Below are 15,035 nucleotides of genomic sequence, written 5' to 3' on the forward strand. Positions count from 1 at the left end.
CTTAGACTATAAATAATAACTAAATAATATATATATAAATATATGTATATATATATTAACTCCATGAAATTAAATGTGATAACAAAAACATAAATGTCATTTTGGATTTTGTATTTCCTGTTTGGTCAAATAGATGCGCCCTGCAACCCTGATGACTTTTATTTTGAAATGTGTTTGGCTACGCGCGCCGGAAGTTGTGCGACTCTAGCTCATGCTTCTGAAACAAAGCTAAGGACGCTTGCTTTGATCATTTGAATTATAATAGCCCATTTGGGCAACTGTTCAAATATTACATTAAAACCGTCGTTCTACGGAATATCACAAAAGGTAGGCTACATTTCTCCATGAAACGATAAGACATGTATTGCCATTCTGAACGAGAAAATGAGATCTCGTCAAAGGCCATGTTGTTAGCAAGCTGTCAACGTCAGCTAGATGTTAGCTAGATAATATTTCAACTTTAAACTCAAGTGTTCTCATGACGTGTTCATGTTCACCATGTTTGGACTCGTCACCAGACAGCATGGCTGCAGACTGGTTAGGTAGTCTGGTGTCGATAAACTGCGGAGAAACTCTGGGGGTGTACCAAGGCGAGGTGTCGTCTGTGGACCAGTCCAGCCAGACCATCTCCCTCAAACAGCCCTTCCACAATGGAGTCAAGTGCCCTGTGCCCGAGGTCACTTTTAGGTACTACTGTTTATTATTTTTTGTGGAAATGATCTTCTCTTCATAGAGTTTCCTGAAAACGTTTTAATACGATGATTATAGCTATTGTTGTCATTATACCAGTATTTTGACTTCGATACCAGGTTTAGGATCATGATACAGGATTCATCACGATACTTGATACCAGAACGATACCAAAATTATACCAAGGTAAAAAACAAAAAGGTGTATAGACCAAAGTCAAAGAATGGCACTTGATCCAGATGGATCTTTTGAGTTCAATATCATTACATTTGACACATTTTGACATAGAATGAATGAATGCATGAATAAATAAATTCATCACTTTTTTTTTTTTTTTTTTTTTTTGCCAACATAACGGCAAAACATGTATTTGAATGGTAAATCTCTCTTGATAAACTAGGTAAATCAAGATGTAGTTTAGGCCTATTCACAATACAGGTGTCATATTCAATAAGTGTGTGCATGCAATGAGTTAATGAGCTTGTTTTAACTGATTTCACGAGGCTACAGGTGAAAAACAACCTGTTTACTTTCTATTTAATGGTGCTGCTCAACAACATTTGCAATAGAAGAAGCAATATCTTCTAAAGGTGTGCACTGTCAGGCAAGTCAGTTAAGAACAAATTCTTATTTTCAATGACGGCCTAGGAACAGTGGGTTAACTGTCTGTTCAGGGGCAGAACGACAGATTTGTACCTTATCAGCTCGGGATTTGAACTTACAACCTTCCGGTTACTAGTCCAACGCTCTATCAACGATGTATATAAATCCTAGATTGCTGATGCTATGTATTGGCCATTGAGAGGCTTTGAAGCCACCGGTCGGCCATATTGGCATTCCCCAGTAGGAGAAGTCCACCACAGGAAATAATGGAATTCTACAGTATTTCAATTACATGTTACAAGGACTAATGACAGGCTGTGTCACACTTCTCTCTTGTCAAATGATACAGATGTACACCGCATTAATTAATTCAGGAGAAAATACCTTCAAAGTTGTCAAACCATTTGCCTATAAGGCTATATGATTGTCTACAAGGGTTGAGATCAATTCTATTTTCACAGTCCAGAATTCCCTGTTGTCGACCACAGTGCCGTGGACGTCAGCCATTATGTGACTGTCTATGACTGTCTATTCTCCCACAGTGCCGTGGACGTCAGCCATTATGTGACTGTCTATGACTGTCTATTCTCCCACAGTGCCGTGGACGTCAGCCATTATGTGACTGTCTATGACTGTCTATTCTCCCACAGTGCCGTGGACGTCAGCCATTATGTGACTGTCTATGACTGTCTATTCTCCCACAGTGCCGTGGACGTCAGCCATTATGTGACTGTCTATTCTCCCACAGTGCTGTGGACGTCAGCCATTATGTGACTGTCTATGACTGTCTATTCTCCCACAGAGCCGTGGACGTCAGCCATTATGTGACTGTCTATGACTGTCTATTCTCCCACAGTGCCGTGGACGTCAGCCATTATGTGACTGTCTATTCTCCCACAGTGCTGTGGACGTCAGCCATTATGTGACTGTCTATGACTGTCTATTCTCCCACAGAGCCGTGGACGTCAGCCATTATGTGACTGTCTATGACTGTCTATTCTCCCACAGAGCCGTGGACGTCAGCCATTATGTGACTGTCTATGACTGTCTATTCTCCCACAGAGCCGTGGACGTCAGCCTTTATGTGACTGTCTATTCTCCCACAGTGCCGTGGACGTCAGCCTTTATGTGACTGTCTTTGACTGTCTATTCTCCCACAGTGCCGTGGACATCAGCCATTATGTGACTGTCTATTCTCCCACAGTGCCGTGGACATCAGCCATTATGTGACTGTCTATTCTCCCACAGTGCCGTGGACATCAGCCATTATGTGAATGTCTATTCTCCCACAGTGCCGTGGACATCAGCCATTATGTGACTGTCTATTCTCCCACAGTGCCGTGGACGTCAGCCATTATGTGACTGTCTTTGACTGTCTATTCTCCCACAGTGCCGTGGACGTCAGCCGTTATGTGACTGTCTATTCTCCCACAGTGCCGTGGACATCAAGGAGCTGAAGGTTCTGGATATAGTGAGTGGTAGAGGTGGTGTGGTTCCGAAGAGCAGCGATCCGGTCTCAGTCCCACACCGAGGACACCATAAGACCCAGGACAGGCTGGCTTCACCGCAGCAGCAGTGCTCAAAAAGCTACGGCGATAAACACCTGGAGGTGCCGGGCCAGTCCAAGGGTTTCCGACGAAGACACAACTCCTGTAAGTACCAGAACACTGCAGGGTCATGTTCATTAGGTAGCAATAGAAACCAGAACACTGCAGGGTCAGGTTCATTAGGTAGCAATAGAAACCAGAACACTGCATGTTCATTAGGTACCAATAGAAACCAGAACACTGCAGGGTCATGTTCATTAGGTACCAATAGAAACCAGAACACTGCAGGGTCATGTTCATTAGGTACCAATAGAAACCAGAACACTGCAGGGTCATGTTCATTAGGTAGCAATAGAAACCAGAACACTGCAGGGTCAGGTTCATTAGGTACCAATAGAAACCAGAACACTGCAGGGTCATGTTCATTAGGTACCAATAGAAACCAGAACACTGCATGTTCATTAGGTACCAATAGAAACCAGAACACTGCAGGGTCATGTTCATAAGGTACCAATAGAAACCAGAACACTGCAGGGTCATGTTCATTAGGTACCAATAGAAACCAGAAGACTGCAGGGTCATTAGGTACCAATAGAAACCAGCACACTGCAGGGTCATGTTCATTAGGTACCAATAGAAACCAGAAGACTGCATGTTCATTAGGTACCAATAGAAACCAGAACACTGCAGGGTCATGTTCATTAGGTACCAATATAAACCAGAACACTGCAGGGTCATGTTCATTAGGTACCAATAGAAACCAGAACACTGCAGGGTCAGGTTCATTAGGTACCAATAGAAACCAGAACACTGCAGGGTCAGGTTCATTAGGTACCAATAGAAACCAGAACACTGCAGGGTCAGGTTCATTAGGTAGCAATAGAAACCAGAACACTGCAGGGTCAGGTTCATTAGGTACCAATAGAAACCAGAACACTGCAGGGTCAGGTTCATTAGGTACCAATAGAAACCAGAACACTGCAGGGTCATGTTCATTAGGTACCAATAGAAACCAGAAGACTGCAGGGTCATTAGGTACCAATAGAAACCAGCACACTGCAGGGTCATGTTCATTAGGTACAAATAGAAACCAGAAGACTGCAGGGTCAGGTTCATTAGGTACCAATAGAAACCAGAACACTGCAGGGTCATGTTCATTAGGTACCAATAGAAACCAGAACACTGCAGGGTCAGGTTCATTAGGTACCAATAGAAACCAGAACACTGCAGGGTCATGTTCATTAGGTACCAATAGAAACCAGAAGACTGCAGGGTCATTAGGTACCAATAGAAACCAGCACACTGCAGGGTCATGTTCATTAGGTACCAATAGAAACCAGAACACTGCAGGGTCATGTTCATTAGGTACCAATAGAAACCAGAACACTGCAGGGTCATGTTCATTAGGTACCAATAGAAACCAGAACACTGCAGGGTCATGTTCATTAGGTACCAATAGAAACCAGAACACTGCAGGGTCAGGTTCATTAGGTACCAATAGAAACCAGAACACTGCAGGGTCAGGTTCATTAGGTACCAATAGAAACCAGAACACTGCAGGGTCATGTTCATTAGGTACCAATAGAAACCAGAACACTGCAGGGTCATGTTCATTAGGTACCAATAGAAACCAGAAGACTGCAGGGTCAGGTTCATTAGGTAGCAATAGAAACCAGAACACTGCAGGGTCATGTTCATTAGGTACCAATAGAAACCAGAACACTGCAGGGTCATGTTCATTAGGTACCAATAGAAACCAGAACACTGCAGGGTCATGTTCATTAGGTACCAATAGAAACCAGAACACTGCAGGGTCATGTTCATTAGGTACCAATAGAAACCAGAACACTGCAGGGTCATGTTCATTAGGTACCAATAGAAACCAGAACACTGCAGGGTCATGTTCATTAGGTACCAATAGAAACCAGAACACTGCAGGGTCATGTTCATTAGGTACCAATAGAAACCAGAACACTGCAGGGTCATTAGGTACCAATAGAAACCAGCACACTGCAGGGTCATGTTCATTAGGTACCAATAGAAACCAGAACACTGCAGGGTCAGGTTCATTAGGTACCAATAGAAACCAGAACACTGCAGGGTCATTAGGTACCAATAGAAACCAGCACACTGCAGGGTCATGTTCATTAGGTAGCAATAGAAACCAGAACACTGCAGGGTCATGTTCATTAGGTAGCAATAGAAACCAGAACACTGCAGGGTCATGTTCATTAGGTAGCAATAGAAACCAGAACACTGCAGGGTCATTAGGTACCAATAGAAACCAGCACACTGCAGGGTCATGTTCATTAGGTACCAATAGAAACCAGAACACTGCAGGGTCATGTTCATTAGGCAGCAATAGAAACCAGAACACTGCAGGGTCATAAGGGATCTGTACTACTGACCTGTACTACTGACCTGTACTACCACTACTGACCTGTACTACTGACCTGTACTACTACTACTGACCTGTACTACTACTACTGACCTGTACTACCACTACTGACCTGTACTACTGACCTGTATTACTGACCTGTACTACTACTACTGACCTGTACTACTGACCTGTACTACTGACCTGTATTACTGACCTGTACTACTACTACTGACCTGTACTACTGACCTGTACTACTGACCTGTATTACCACTACTGACCTGCACTACTGACCTGTACTACTGACCTGTACTACCACTACTGACCTGTACTACTGACCTGTACTACCACTACTGACCTGTACTACTGACCTGTACTACTGACCTGTACTACCACTACTGACCTGTACTACTGACCTGTACTACTGACCTGTACTACCACTACTGACCTGTATTACTGACCTGTACTACTACTACTGACCTGTACTACTGACCTGTACTACTGACCTGTATTACCACTACTGACCTGCACTACTGACCTGTACTACTGACCTGTACTACCACTACTGACCTGTACTGCTGACCTGTACTACTGACCTGTACTACTGACCTGTACTACTGACCTGTACTACCACTACTGACCTGTACTACTGACCTGTACTGCTGACCTGTACTACTGACCTGTACTACCACTACTGACCTGTACTGCTGACCTGAACTACTGACCTGTACTACTGACCTGTACTACCATTACTGACTGACCTGTACTGCTGACCTGTACTACTGACCTGTACTACCACTACTGACCTGTACTGCTGACCTGTACTGCTGACCTGTACTGCTGACCTGTACTACTGACCTGTACTACTGACCTGTACTACCACTACTGACCTGTACTGCTGACCTGTACTGCTGACCTTGTACTACTGACCTGTACTACCACTACTGACCTGTACTACCACTACTGACCTGTACTGCTGACCTGTACTGCTGACCTGTACTGCTGACCTGTACTGCTGACCTGTACTACTGACCTGTACTACTGACCTGTACTACCACCTGTACTACTGACCTGTACTGCTGACCTGTACTGCTGACCTGTACTACTGACCTGTACTACTGACCTGTACTGCTGACCTGTACTACTGACCTGTACTGCTGACCTGTACTGCTGACCTGTACTGCTGACCTGTACTACCACTGCTGACCTGTACTACTGACCTGTACTACTGACCTGTACCGCTGACCTGTACCACTGACCTGTACCACTGACCTGTACCACTGACCTGTACTACTGACCTGTACTGCTGACCTGTACTACCACTACTGACCTGTACTACTGACCTGTACTGCTGACCTGTACCACTGACCTGTACCACTGACCTGTACCACTGACCTGTACCACTGACCTGTACCACTGACCTGTACTGCTGACCTGTACTGCTGACCTGTACTGCTGACCTGTACTGCTGACCTGTACTACTGACCTGTACTGCTGACCTGTACTACCACTACTGACCTGTACTGCTGACCTGTACTGCTGACCTGTACCACTGACCTGTACTACTGACCTGTACTACTGACCTGTACTACCACTACTGACCTGTACTGCTGACCTGTACTGCTGACCTTGTACTACTGACCTGTACTACCACTACTGACCTGCACTACTGACCTGTACTACTGACCTGTACTACCACTACTGACCTGTACTGCTGACCTGTACTACTGACCTGTACTACTGACCTGTACTACTGACCTGTACTACTGACCTGTACTACCACTACTGACCTGTACTACTGACCTGTACTGCTGACCTGTACTACTGACCTGTACTACCACTACTGACCTGTACTGCTGACCTGAACTACTGACCTGTACTACTGACCTGTACTACCATTACTGACTGACCTGTACTGCTGACCTGTACTACTGACCTGTACTACCACTACTGACCTGTACTGCTGACCTGTACTGCTGACCTGTACTACTGACCTGTACTACTGACCTGTACTACCACTACTGACCTGTACTGCTGACCTGTACTGCTGACCTTGTACTACTGACCTGTACTACCACTACTGACCTGTACTACCACTACTGACCTGTACTGCTGACCTGTACTGCTGACCTGTACTGCTGACCTGTACTACTGACCTGTACTACTGACCTGTACTACCACCTGTACTACCACCTGTACTACTGACCTGTACTGCTGACCTGTACTGCTGACCTGTACTACTGACCTGTACTACTGACCTGTACTGCTGACCTGTACTACTGACCTGTACTGCTGACCTGTACTGCTGACCTGTACTGCTGACCTGTACTACCACTGCTGACCTGTACTACTGACCTGTACTACTGACCTGTACCGCTGACCTGTACCACTGACCTGTACCACTGACCTGTACCACTGACCTGTACTACTGACCTGTACTGCTGACCTGTACTACCACTACTGACCTGTACTACTGACCTGTACCACTGACCTGTACCACTGACCTGTACCACTGACCTGTACCACTGACCTGTACCACTGACCTGTACTGCTGACCTGTACTGCTGACCTGTACTACTGACCTGTACTGCTGACCTGTACTACCACTACTGACCTGTACTGCTGACCTGTACTGCTGACCTGTACCACTGACCTGTACTACTGACCTGTACCACTGACCTGTACTGCTGACCTGTACTACCACTACTGACCTGTACTACTGACCTGTACCACTGACCTGTACCACTGACCTGTACCACTGACCTGTACCACTGACCTGTACTGCTGACCTGTACTACCACTACTGACCTGTACTGCTGACCTGTACTACCACTACTGACCTGTACTACTGACCTGTACCACTGACCTGTACCACTGACCTGTACCACTGACCTGTACCGCTGACCTGTACTAGATACCATTCTTACGTCTCTCCGTGTATTTTTAAGTTGCTCACTAGCATTAGCTAACGCTAGTTAGCGTTGGCTTGCGAAACTACTTCTAACTTCCTTCATACTGGATGCAGAGACATAAAAATGATATCTACAAGTTAATCTGACTCTCGGAAAGTAGATCCGGCACTGTGGTCACGGCTGGTCATTTTTATAGTAAAGTTGGTAGGAACATATAAAATCATTGTGGAAATCTGTTGCAGCTCAAGTCGACTACAAAACCCACAATGCAATGCGCTCTATGGGCTGGCTAGATAGCTAGCTAGCTAGCAAGCAAACGTAGCTTCACATAATAATTTCAAGGTCAATATCAGCATGTGAAATAGCTAGTTAGTGCAGTTAATTTAGGTGATTTTACAGCTATCAATTTAGGAATCTACAATCTCACCATGTTAATTCGCGACGGCCATACAACGGCACCATGCAATGCACCTTGGGACTGACGAGGCAGACCAATAGGAGAAATGTAGTGGGACCCTCTGTTAAATTACACATTTCCTCGAGGTAGGAATATTGCAAAAAATATGATCAATGGCTCATTCGAGAAAAGACAACCTCCCACGTTATGACATCGGCCAGTTTTGAAATCGAACCTTTTATGATAGTCGTTATAACAACGTTATAACAACATTCAAAATGGGTGATACCTATGAGGATGGTAGTTTGAATGAAAATCCTCAATTCATTTCCTCATTACATATTCCATCCGTTTTCTAATATCTTTTTATTTTGGTATCATAGGGTCGTCCAGTAGTCGGGGCGCCAACCAGGTCACCCCGAAGAAGAGCGTCGTGAAGAACGGAGGAGGTGGTCAGAGGCAGCACAGGGACGATGAGTGTTTCGGGGACAATATGGACGACGGGCTTGACACGGACTTTGACTTCGAGGGGAACCTGGCGCTGTTCGACAAAGCTGCCGTGTTCTCACAGATCGCCGGGTCGGATCGCCGCGGTAACGGGGCCCGGTCGCGCGGTACGCCGCAAGAGCAGCAGCCGTCGCAATACCGCCACGACAAGAACATTCTGGAGACCAAACCTGTGGTTTACAGGCAGATAGTTGTCCCTCAGCCTGGGGCCAAAGAGTATTGCACTGGTACGCACGCATCTTCTCTTTCCTGCACCTGGCACCTACTACCCCGTTCAAAGCCACTTCAGTATTGTATCTTTCACACTCTGAATGGCACACAAGTCCATGTGTTCATACTTAAAATAAATCTCCTCCCCTTCGTCTCCACTGATTTTGAAGTGGATTTAACAGGTGACATCAATAAGGGATCATAGCTTTCACCTGGTCAGTCTATGTCATGGAAAGGACAGGTGTTCCTAATGTTTTGTCCCCTCAGTATGTGTATATATATACAGTGCCTTGCGAAAGTATTCGGCCCCCTTGAACTTTGCGACCTTTTGCCACATTTCAGGCTTCAAACATAAAGTTAAATAATAAAATAAATAAATAAAATACACACATAAATTACACAACACAATCGTATGAAACAAACTCTTTCTCCAGTAAGAAGGCTCTATAACATCTGCTATAGAGCCACCAACGTTAAAGACGTTCAGAGATCATTCCACATGAGAAGCTCAAAACAAAAATATAAAAACAGAATTACCGAACTCGGTTGAGATGGAAAGGGATTTAAATATTTTTTCAATATTTTTTTAAACTAGGCAAGTCAGTTAAAGAACAAATTCTTATTTACAATGACTGCCTACATAAAGCCTCCCCCAGCCAAACCCTCACCAAACCGGGACGACGTGGTGCCAATTGTGCGCCGCCCTATAGTACGACCAATCACGGCCGGTTGTGATACAGCCCGGGATCGAACACGAGTTAGAAATCCCTGAATCCGGGTTCTGTTAACTTCTTATACGTCTGAAGGTTAACAATGAGGTAAGGAGTTTTATGCAAGAGGCTTTTTTATAGACTAAAAGATCTAGGAGACTTCAAGGAGGGCCAACCTACTTTTTTGATCCAAATTATAATAATGTGTACTGATCCTATCGCCCGTAATAAAGCACAATGCGCTGTGATAAACCTTGTCCAATGACTTCGTTACAGTGGCACCTGCATTCATATAGATGGTTAGAGCGTTGGCGTTGGACTAGTAACCGAAAGGGTTGAGAGATCGAATCCCCGAGCTGACAAGGTAAAAAAAATCTGTCGTTCTGCCCCCTGAACAAGGCAGTTTAACCCACTGTTCCCCTGAACAAGGCAGTTTAACCCACTGTTCCCCTGAACATGGCAGTTTAACCCACTGTTCCCCTGAACATGGCAGTTTAACCCACTGTTCCCCTGAACATGGCAGTTTAACCCACTGTTCCCCTGAACAAGGCAGTTTAACCCACTGTTCCCCTGAACAAGGCAGTTTAACCCACTGTTCCCCTGAACAAGGCAGTTTAACCCACTGTTCCCCTGAACAAGGCAGTTTAACCCACTGTTCCACTGAACAAGGCAGTTTAACCCACTGTTCCCCTGAACAAGGCAGTTTAACCCACTGTTCCCCTGAGAACAAGGCAGTTAACCCACTGTTCCCCTGAACAAGGCAGTTAACTCACTGTTCCCCTGAACAAGGCAGTTAACCCACTGTTCCCCTGAACAAGGCAGTTAACCCACTGTTCCCCTGAACAAGGCAGTTAACCCACTGTTCCCCTGAACAAGGCAGTTAACCCACTGTTCCCCTGAACAAGGCAGTTAACCCACTGTTCCCCTGAACAAGGCAGTTAACCCACTGTTCCCCTGAACAAGGCAGTTAACCCACTGTTCCCCTGAACAAGGCAGTTAACCCACTGTTCCCCTGAACAAGGCAGTTAACCCACTGTTCCCCTGAACAAGGCAGTTAACCCACTGTTCCCCTGAACAAGGCAGTTAACCCACTGTTCCCCTGAACAAGGCAGTTAACCCACTGTTCCCCTGAACAAGGCAGTTAACCCACTGTTCCCCTGAACAAGGCAGTTAACCCACTGTTCCCCTGAACAAGGCAGTTAACCCACTGTTCCCCTGAACAAGGCAGTTAACCCACTGTTCCCCTGAACAAGGCAGTTAACCCACTGTTCCCCTGAACAAGGCAGTTAACCCACTGTTCCCCTGAACAAGGCAGTTAACCCACTGTTCCCCTGAACAAGGCAGTTAACCCACTGTTCCCCTGAACAAGGCAGTTAACCCACTGTTCCCCTGAACAAGGCAGTTAACCCACTGTTCCCCTGAACAAGGCAGTTAACCCACTGTTCCCCTGAACAAGGCAGTTAACCCACTGTTCCCCTGAACAAGGCAGTTAACCCACTGTTCCCCTGAACAAGGCAGTTAACCCACTGTTCCCCTGAACAAGGCAGTTAACCCACTGTTCCCCTGAACAAGGCAGTTAACCCACTGTTCCCCTGAACAAGGCAGTTAACCCACTGTTCCCCTGAACAAGGCAGTTAACCCACTGTTCCCCTGAACAAGGCAGTTAACCCACTGTTCCCCTGAACAAGGCAGTTAACCCACTGTTCCCCTGAACAAGGCAGTTAACCCACTGTTCCCCTGAACAAGGCAGTTAACCCACTGTTCCCCTGAACAAGGCAGTTAACCCACTGTTCCCCTGAACAAGGCAGTTAACCCACTGTTCCCCTGAACAAGGCAGTTAACCCACTGTTCCCCTGAACAAGGCAGTTAACCCACTGTTCCCCTGAACAAGGCAGTTAACCCACTGTTCCCCTGAACAAGGCAGTTAACCCACTGTTCCCCTGAACAAGGCAGTTAACCCACTGTTCCCCTGAACAAGGCAGTTAACCCACTGTTCCCCTGAACAAGGCAGTTAACCCACTGTTCCCCTGAACAAGGCAGTTAACCCACTGTTCCCCTGAACAAGGCAGTTAACCCACTGTTCCCCTGAACAAGGCAGTTAACCCACTGTTCCCCTGAACAAGGCAGTTAACCCACTGTTCCCCTGAACAAGGCAGTTAACCCACTGTTCCCCTGAACAAGGCAGTTAACCCACTGTTCCCCTGAACAAGGCAGTTAACCCACTGTTCCCCTGAACAAGGCAGTTAACCCACTGTTCCCCTGAACAAGGCAGTTAACCCACTGTTCCCCTGAACAAGGCAGTTAACCCACTGTTCCCCTGAACAAGGCAGTTTAACCCACTGTTCCCCTGAACAAGGCAGTTTAACCCACTGTTCCCCTGAACAAGGCAGTTTAACCCACTGTTCCCCTGAACAAGGCAGTTTAACCCACTGTTCCCCTGAACAAGGCAGTTTAACCCACTGTTCCCCTGAACAAGGCAGTTAACCCACTGTTCCCCTGAACAAGGCAGTTAACCCACTGTTCCCCTGAACAAGGCAGTTTAACCCACTGTTCCCCTGAACAAGGCAGTTTATCCCACTGTTCCCCTGAACAAGGCAGTTTATCCCACTGTTCCCCTGAACAAGGCAGTTTATCCCACTGTTCCCCTGAACAAGGCAGTTTATCCCACTGTTCCCATGAACAAGGCAGTTTATCCCACTGTTCCCCTGAACAAGGCAGTTTAACCCACTGTTCCCCTGAACAAGGCAGTTTACCCACTGTTCCTGGGCCGTCATCGTAAATAAGAACTGACTTAAAACGGACTTAGAACTGTCGTTAGTGCTGTCGGTTGCTACCGCTCTTTTCCAACCAAGGAGAAGATGAAGAAATATCAACAGTATTTAAACTTCTGAAGTGTTACCTGCCTGTGATCAGCAGCCAATGTCCTTCCCCTTCTCTGTGTTTCTCCGTAGACTCGGGCCTGGTGGTGCCCAGTATTTCCTATGAGCTGCACAAGCGTCTGTTGTCAGTAGCTGAACGTTATGGCCTCTCATTGGAGAGGAGGCTGGAGATGACAGGTGTGTGTGCCAGTCAGATGGCCTTGACGCTGCTGGGCGGGCCCAACAGGTAAGAAGCACACAACCTTGGACACCATTAGTCAGCCATTTTGAGACCTCGAGGAAGTACTCTAAATGAGTCTCATGTCCCAGACAATCTGTTTTGTAGATGCAAGTATTTACAACAATTCAAAATGAATGGAAAGATCTTTTTACCGATTTATATTGTTTATTTTGTCCACTTATTTAATGTGGTACAGATTCAATCAAAGTTAAATGGTTTATTGATTTGTATCCGATATTTATTGCTAGACACAAAAAAACAAATAGAATCCTCTTATGATACTCTCGCTCCCTCCAGACTGACCCCTAAGACGGTACACCAGCAGCCCATGGTGGCCCCCCTCTGTGGCCCTCGTCTCCATGGGGGGGGCCCAGGGCATCACATCCTGCTCTCTGCTCTCTTCCCTCCAGACTTCAAGCCTAACCCTAACCTTTCATTCATTACAGACTGACCCCTAAGAATGTGCACCAGCGGCCCACTGTGGCCTTACTCTGTGGGCCTCACGTCCAGGGGGCCCAGGGTATCAGCTGTGCTCGTCACCTGGCCAACCACGAGGTGGAGGTCATAATCTTCCTGCCTGACTTTGTCAAGGTGCTGGATGCCGTCTCCAGCGAGATCACGCTTTACACCAAGACAGAGGGCAAACAGGTCTCCAGTGTTGAAGGTGATGTATCAGCGATTGGATAAATGATGAACCAATGAGCGATTGGATAAATGATGAACCAATGAGCGATTGGATAAATGATGAACCAATGAGCGATTGGATAAATTATGAACCAATGAGCGATTGGATAAATGATGAACCAATGAGCGATTGGATAAATGATGAACCAATGACCTGCTGTTATCGAATGCTAGATCTCCAGCTAGCTCTACCTCTACAAGACAAGAGGGCAAACCCGTCTCCACTGTTAAAGGTGCAGGATGCGTGTGTCTATTCTGTGTCATGGAGTTTAAGGGTTAGTCGGTAGGGTCAGGGCATTGTCAATAATGTTTTGTTTGCCATCTGCTCCTGTTTATCTTTTATTATCAGCAAGCCCTCTCTGTAAAAGTGCATGCAGTCCTCTATGGGCGGCAGGGTAGCCTAGTGGTTAGAGCGTTGGACTAGTAACCGGAAGGTTGCAAGTTCAAATCCCCAAGCTGACAAGGTACAAATCTGTCGATCTGTCCCTGAACAGGCCCACTGTTCCTAGGCCGTCATTGAAAATAAGAATGTGTTCTTAACTGACTTGCCGAGTTAAATAAAGGTAAAATTAAAAAAATATGGGACGGTTGAAAAGCAACTAATCTGTATAGAGGAAGAAAAATAAAATTAAATTGTCCCTGTAACCTAAAGTGACAATGTTTTATGTCACCTCCCAGAGCTTCCGGACGGCCCCGTGGACCTTATCATCATCTGCCTGGACTGTCACGAGGACACCTTCCTTATGGACCAGCCGTGGTACCAGACCGCTGTAGACTGGGCCAACCAGAACAGAGCTCCCGTGCTCAGCCTGGATCCTCCAGTCAGCGGACAGGGCCACGCCGTAGAAGCCAAGTGGACACTGTCTCTGGGTCTCCCGCTACCGCTGTCAGAGGGAGTAGGTAGGGTTTACCTGTGTGATATTGGGGTTCCCCGACAGGTGTTCCAGGAAGTTGGGATCAAGTATCATTCTCCGTTCGGTTGTAAGTTTGTGGTGCCGTTGCACTCTGCGTAACTGAAGGGTTTCGAATTACACATGGACTCTTGGGCGCCCCCTACATCTCTTGGGCGTAACCTACATCTCTTGGGCGTACCCTACATGTTTAACTGGACTGCAATGACCTTTCACCTTCAGATTGAACTTTGAACTCTCTCACTGACCATTCAGGGTAGTGTTCACTATGTGCGAAACTAAAGAAAACTCCAAAATGAAACTGGTGGAAGTTAGTATCTGAACTTAAGAAATGCTTGTTGGAGTGCCCTAATAAACACAACCCCTGGGTTTGAGGGATTGACTACAA

The 15,035-nt window shown here is 46.3% G+C and overlaps 1 protein-coding gene across 2 annotated transcripts; it reads left to right on the forward strand.

The window, feature by feature from the left end:
* Positions 1 to 180: 180 nt before the first annotated feature.
* On the forward strand, positions 181 to 15,035 carry edc3 (enhancer of mRNA decapping 3 homolog (S. cerevisiae)). 2 transcript variants are annotated; one of them, XM_036960421.2, is made up of 7 exons: positions 181 to 327; positions 519 to 687; positions 2,728 to 2,945; positions 8,910 to 9,260; positions 12,905 to 13,058; positions 13,499 to 13,716; positions 14,415 to 15,035. In XM_036960421.2, the coding sequence occupies exons 2-7, from the start codon at positions 524 to 526 to the stop codon at positions 14,747 to 14,749; spliced, it is 1,440 nt and encodes a 479-aa protein (XP_036816316.2). In that variant the 5' UTR covers positions 181 to 327; positions 519 to 523; the 3' UTR covers positions 14,750 to 15,035. The 2 variants fall into 2 exon arrangements, with proteins under 2 accessions (XP_036816316.2, XP_090069836.1); XM_090213710.1 differs by lacking the exon at positions 8,910 to 9,260.

Source organism: Oncorhynchus mykiss, chromosome 2 (assembly GCF_057628025.1).
Source record: "Oncorhynchus mykiss isolate SJ-2025 chromosome 2, ASM5762802v1, whole genome shotgun sequence".
NCBI lineage: Eukaryota > Metazoa > Chordata > Actinopteri > Salmoniformes > Salmonidae > Oncorhynchus > Oncorhynchus mykiss.

Coding starts and splice junctions, on each gene's coding strand:
- edc3 (XM_036960421.2), top strand. CDS start 524: ATGGCTGCAGACTGGTTAGGTAGTCTGGTGTCGATAAACTGCGGAGAA. Junction 2,946..8,909: donor CCGACGAAGACACAACTCCT/GTAAGTACCAGA, acceptor TTGGTATCATAG/GGTCGTCCAGTAGTCGGGGC. Junction 13,717..14,414: donor ACAGGTCTCCAGTGTTGAAG/GTGATGTATCAG, acceptor GTCACCTCCCAG/AGCTTCCGGACGGCCCCGTG.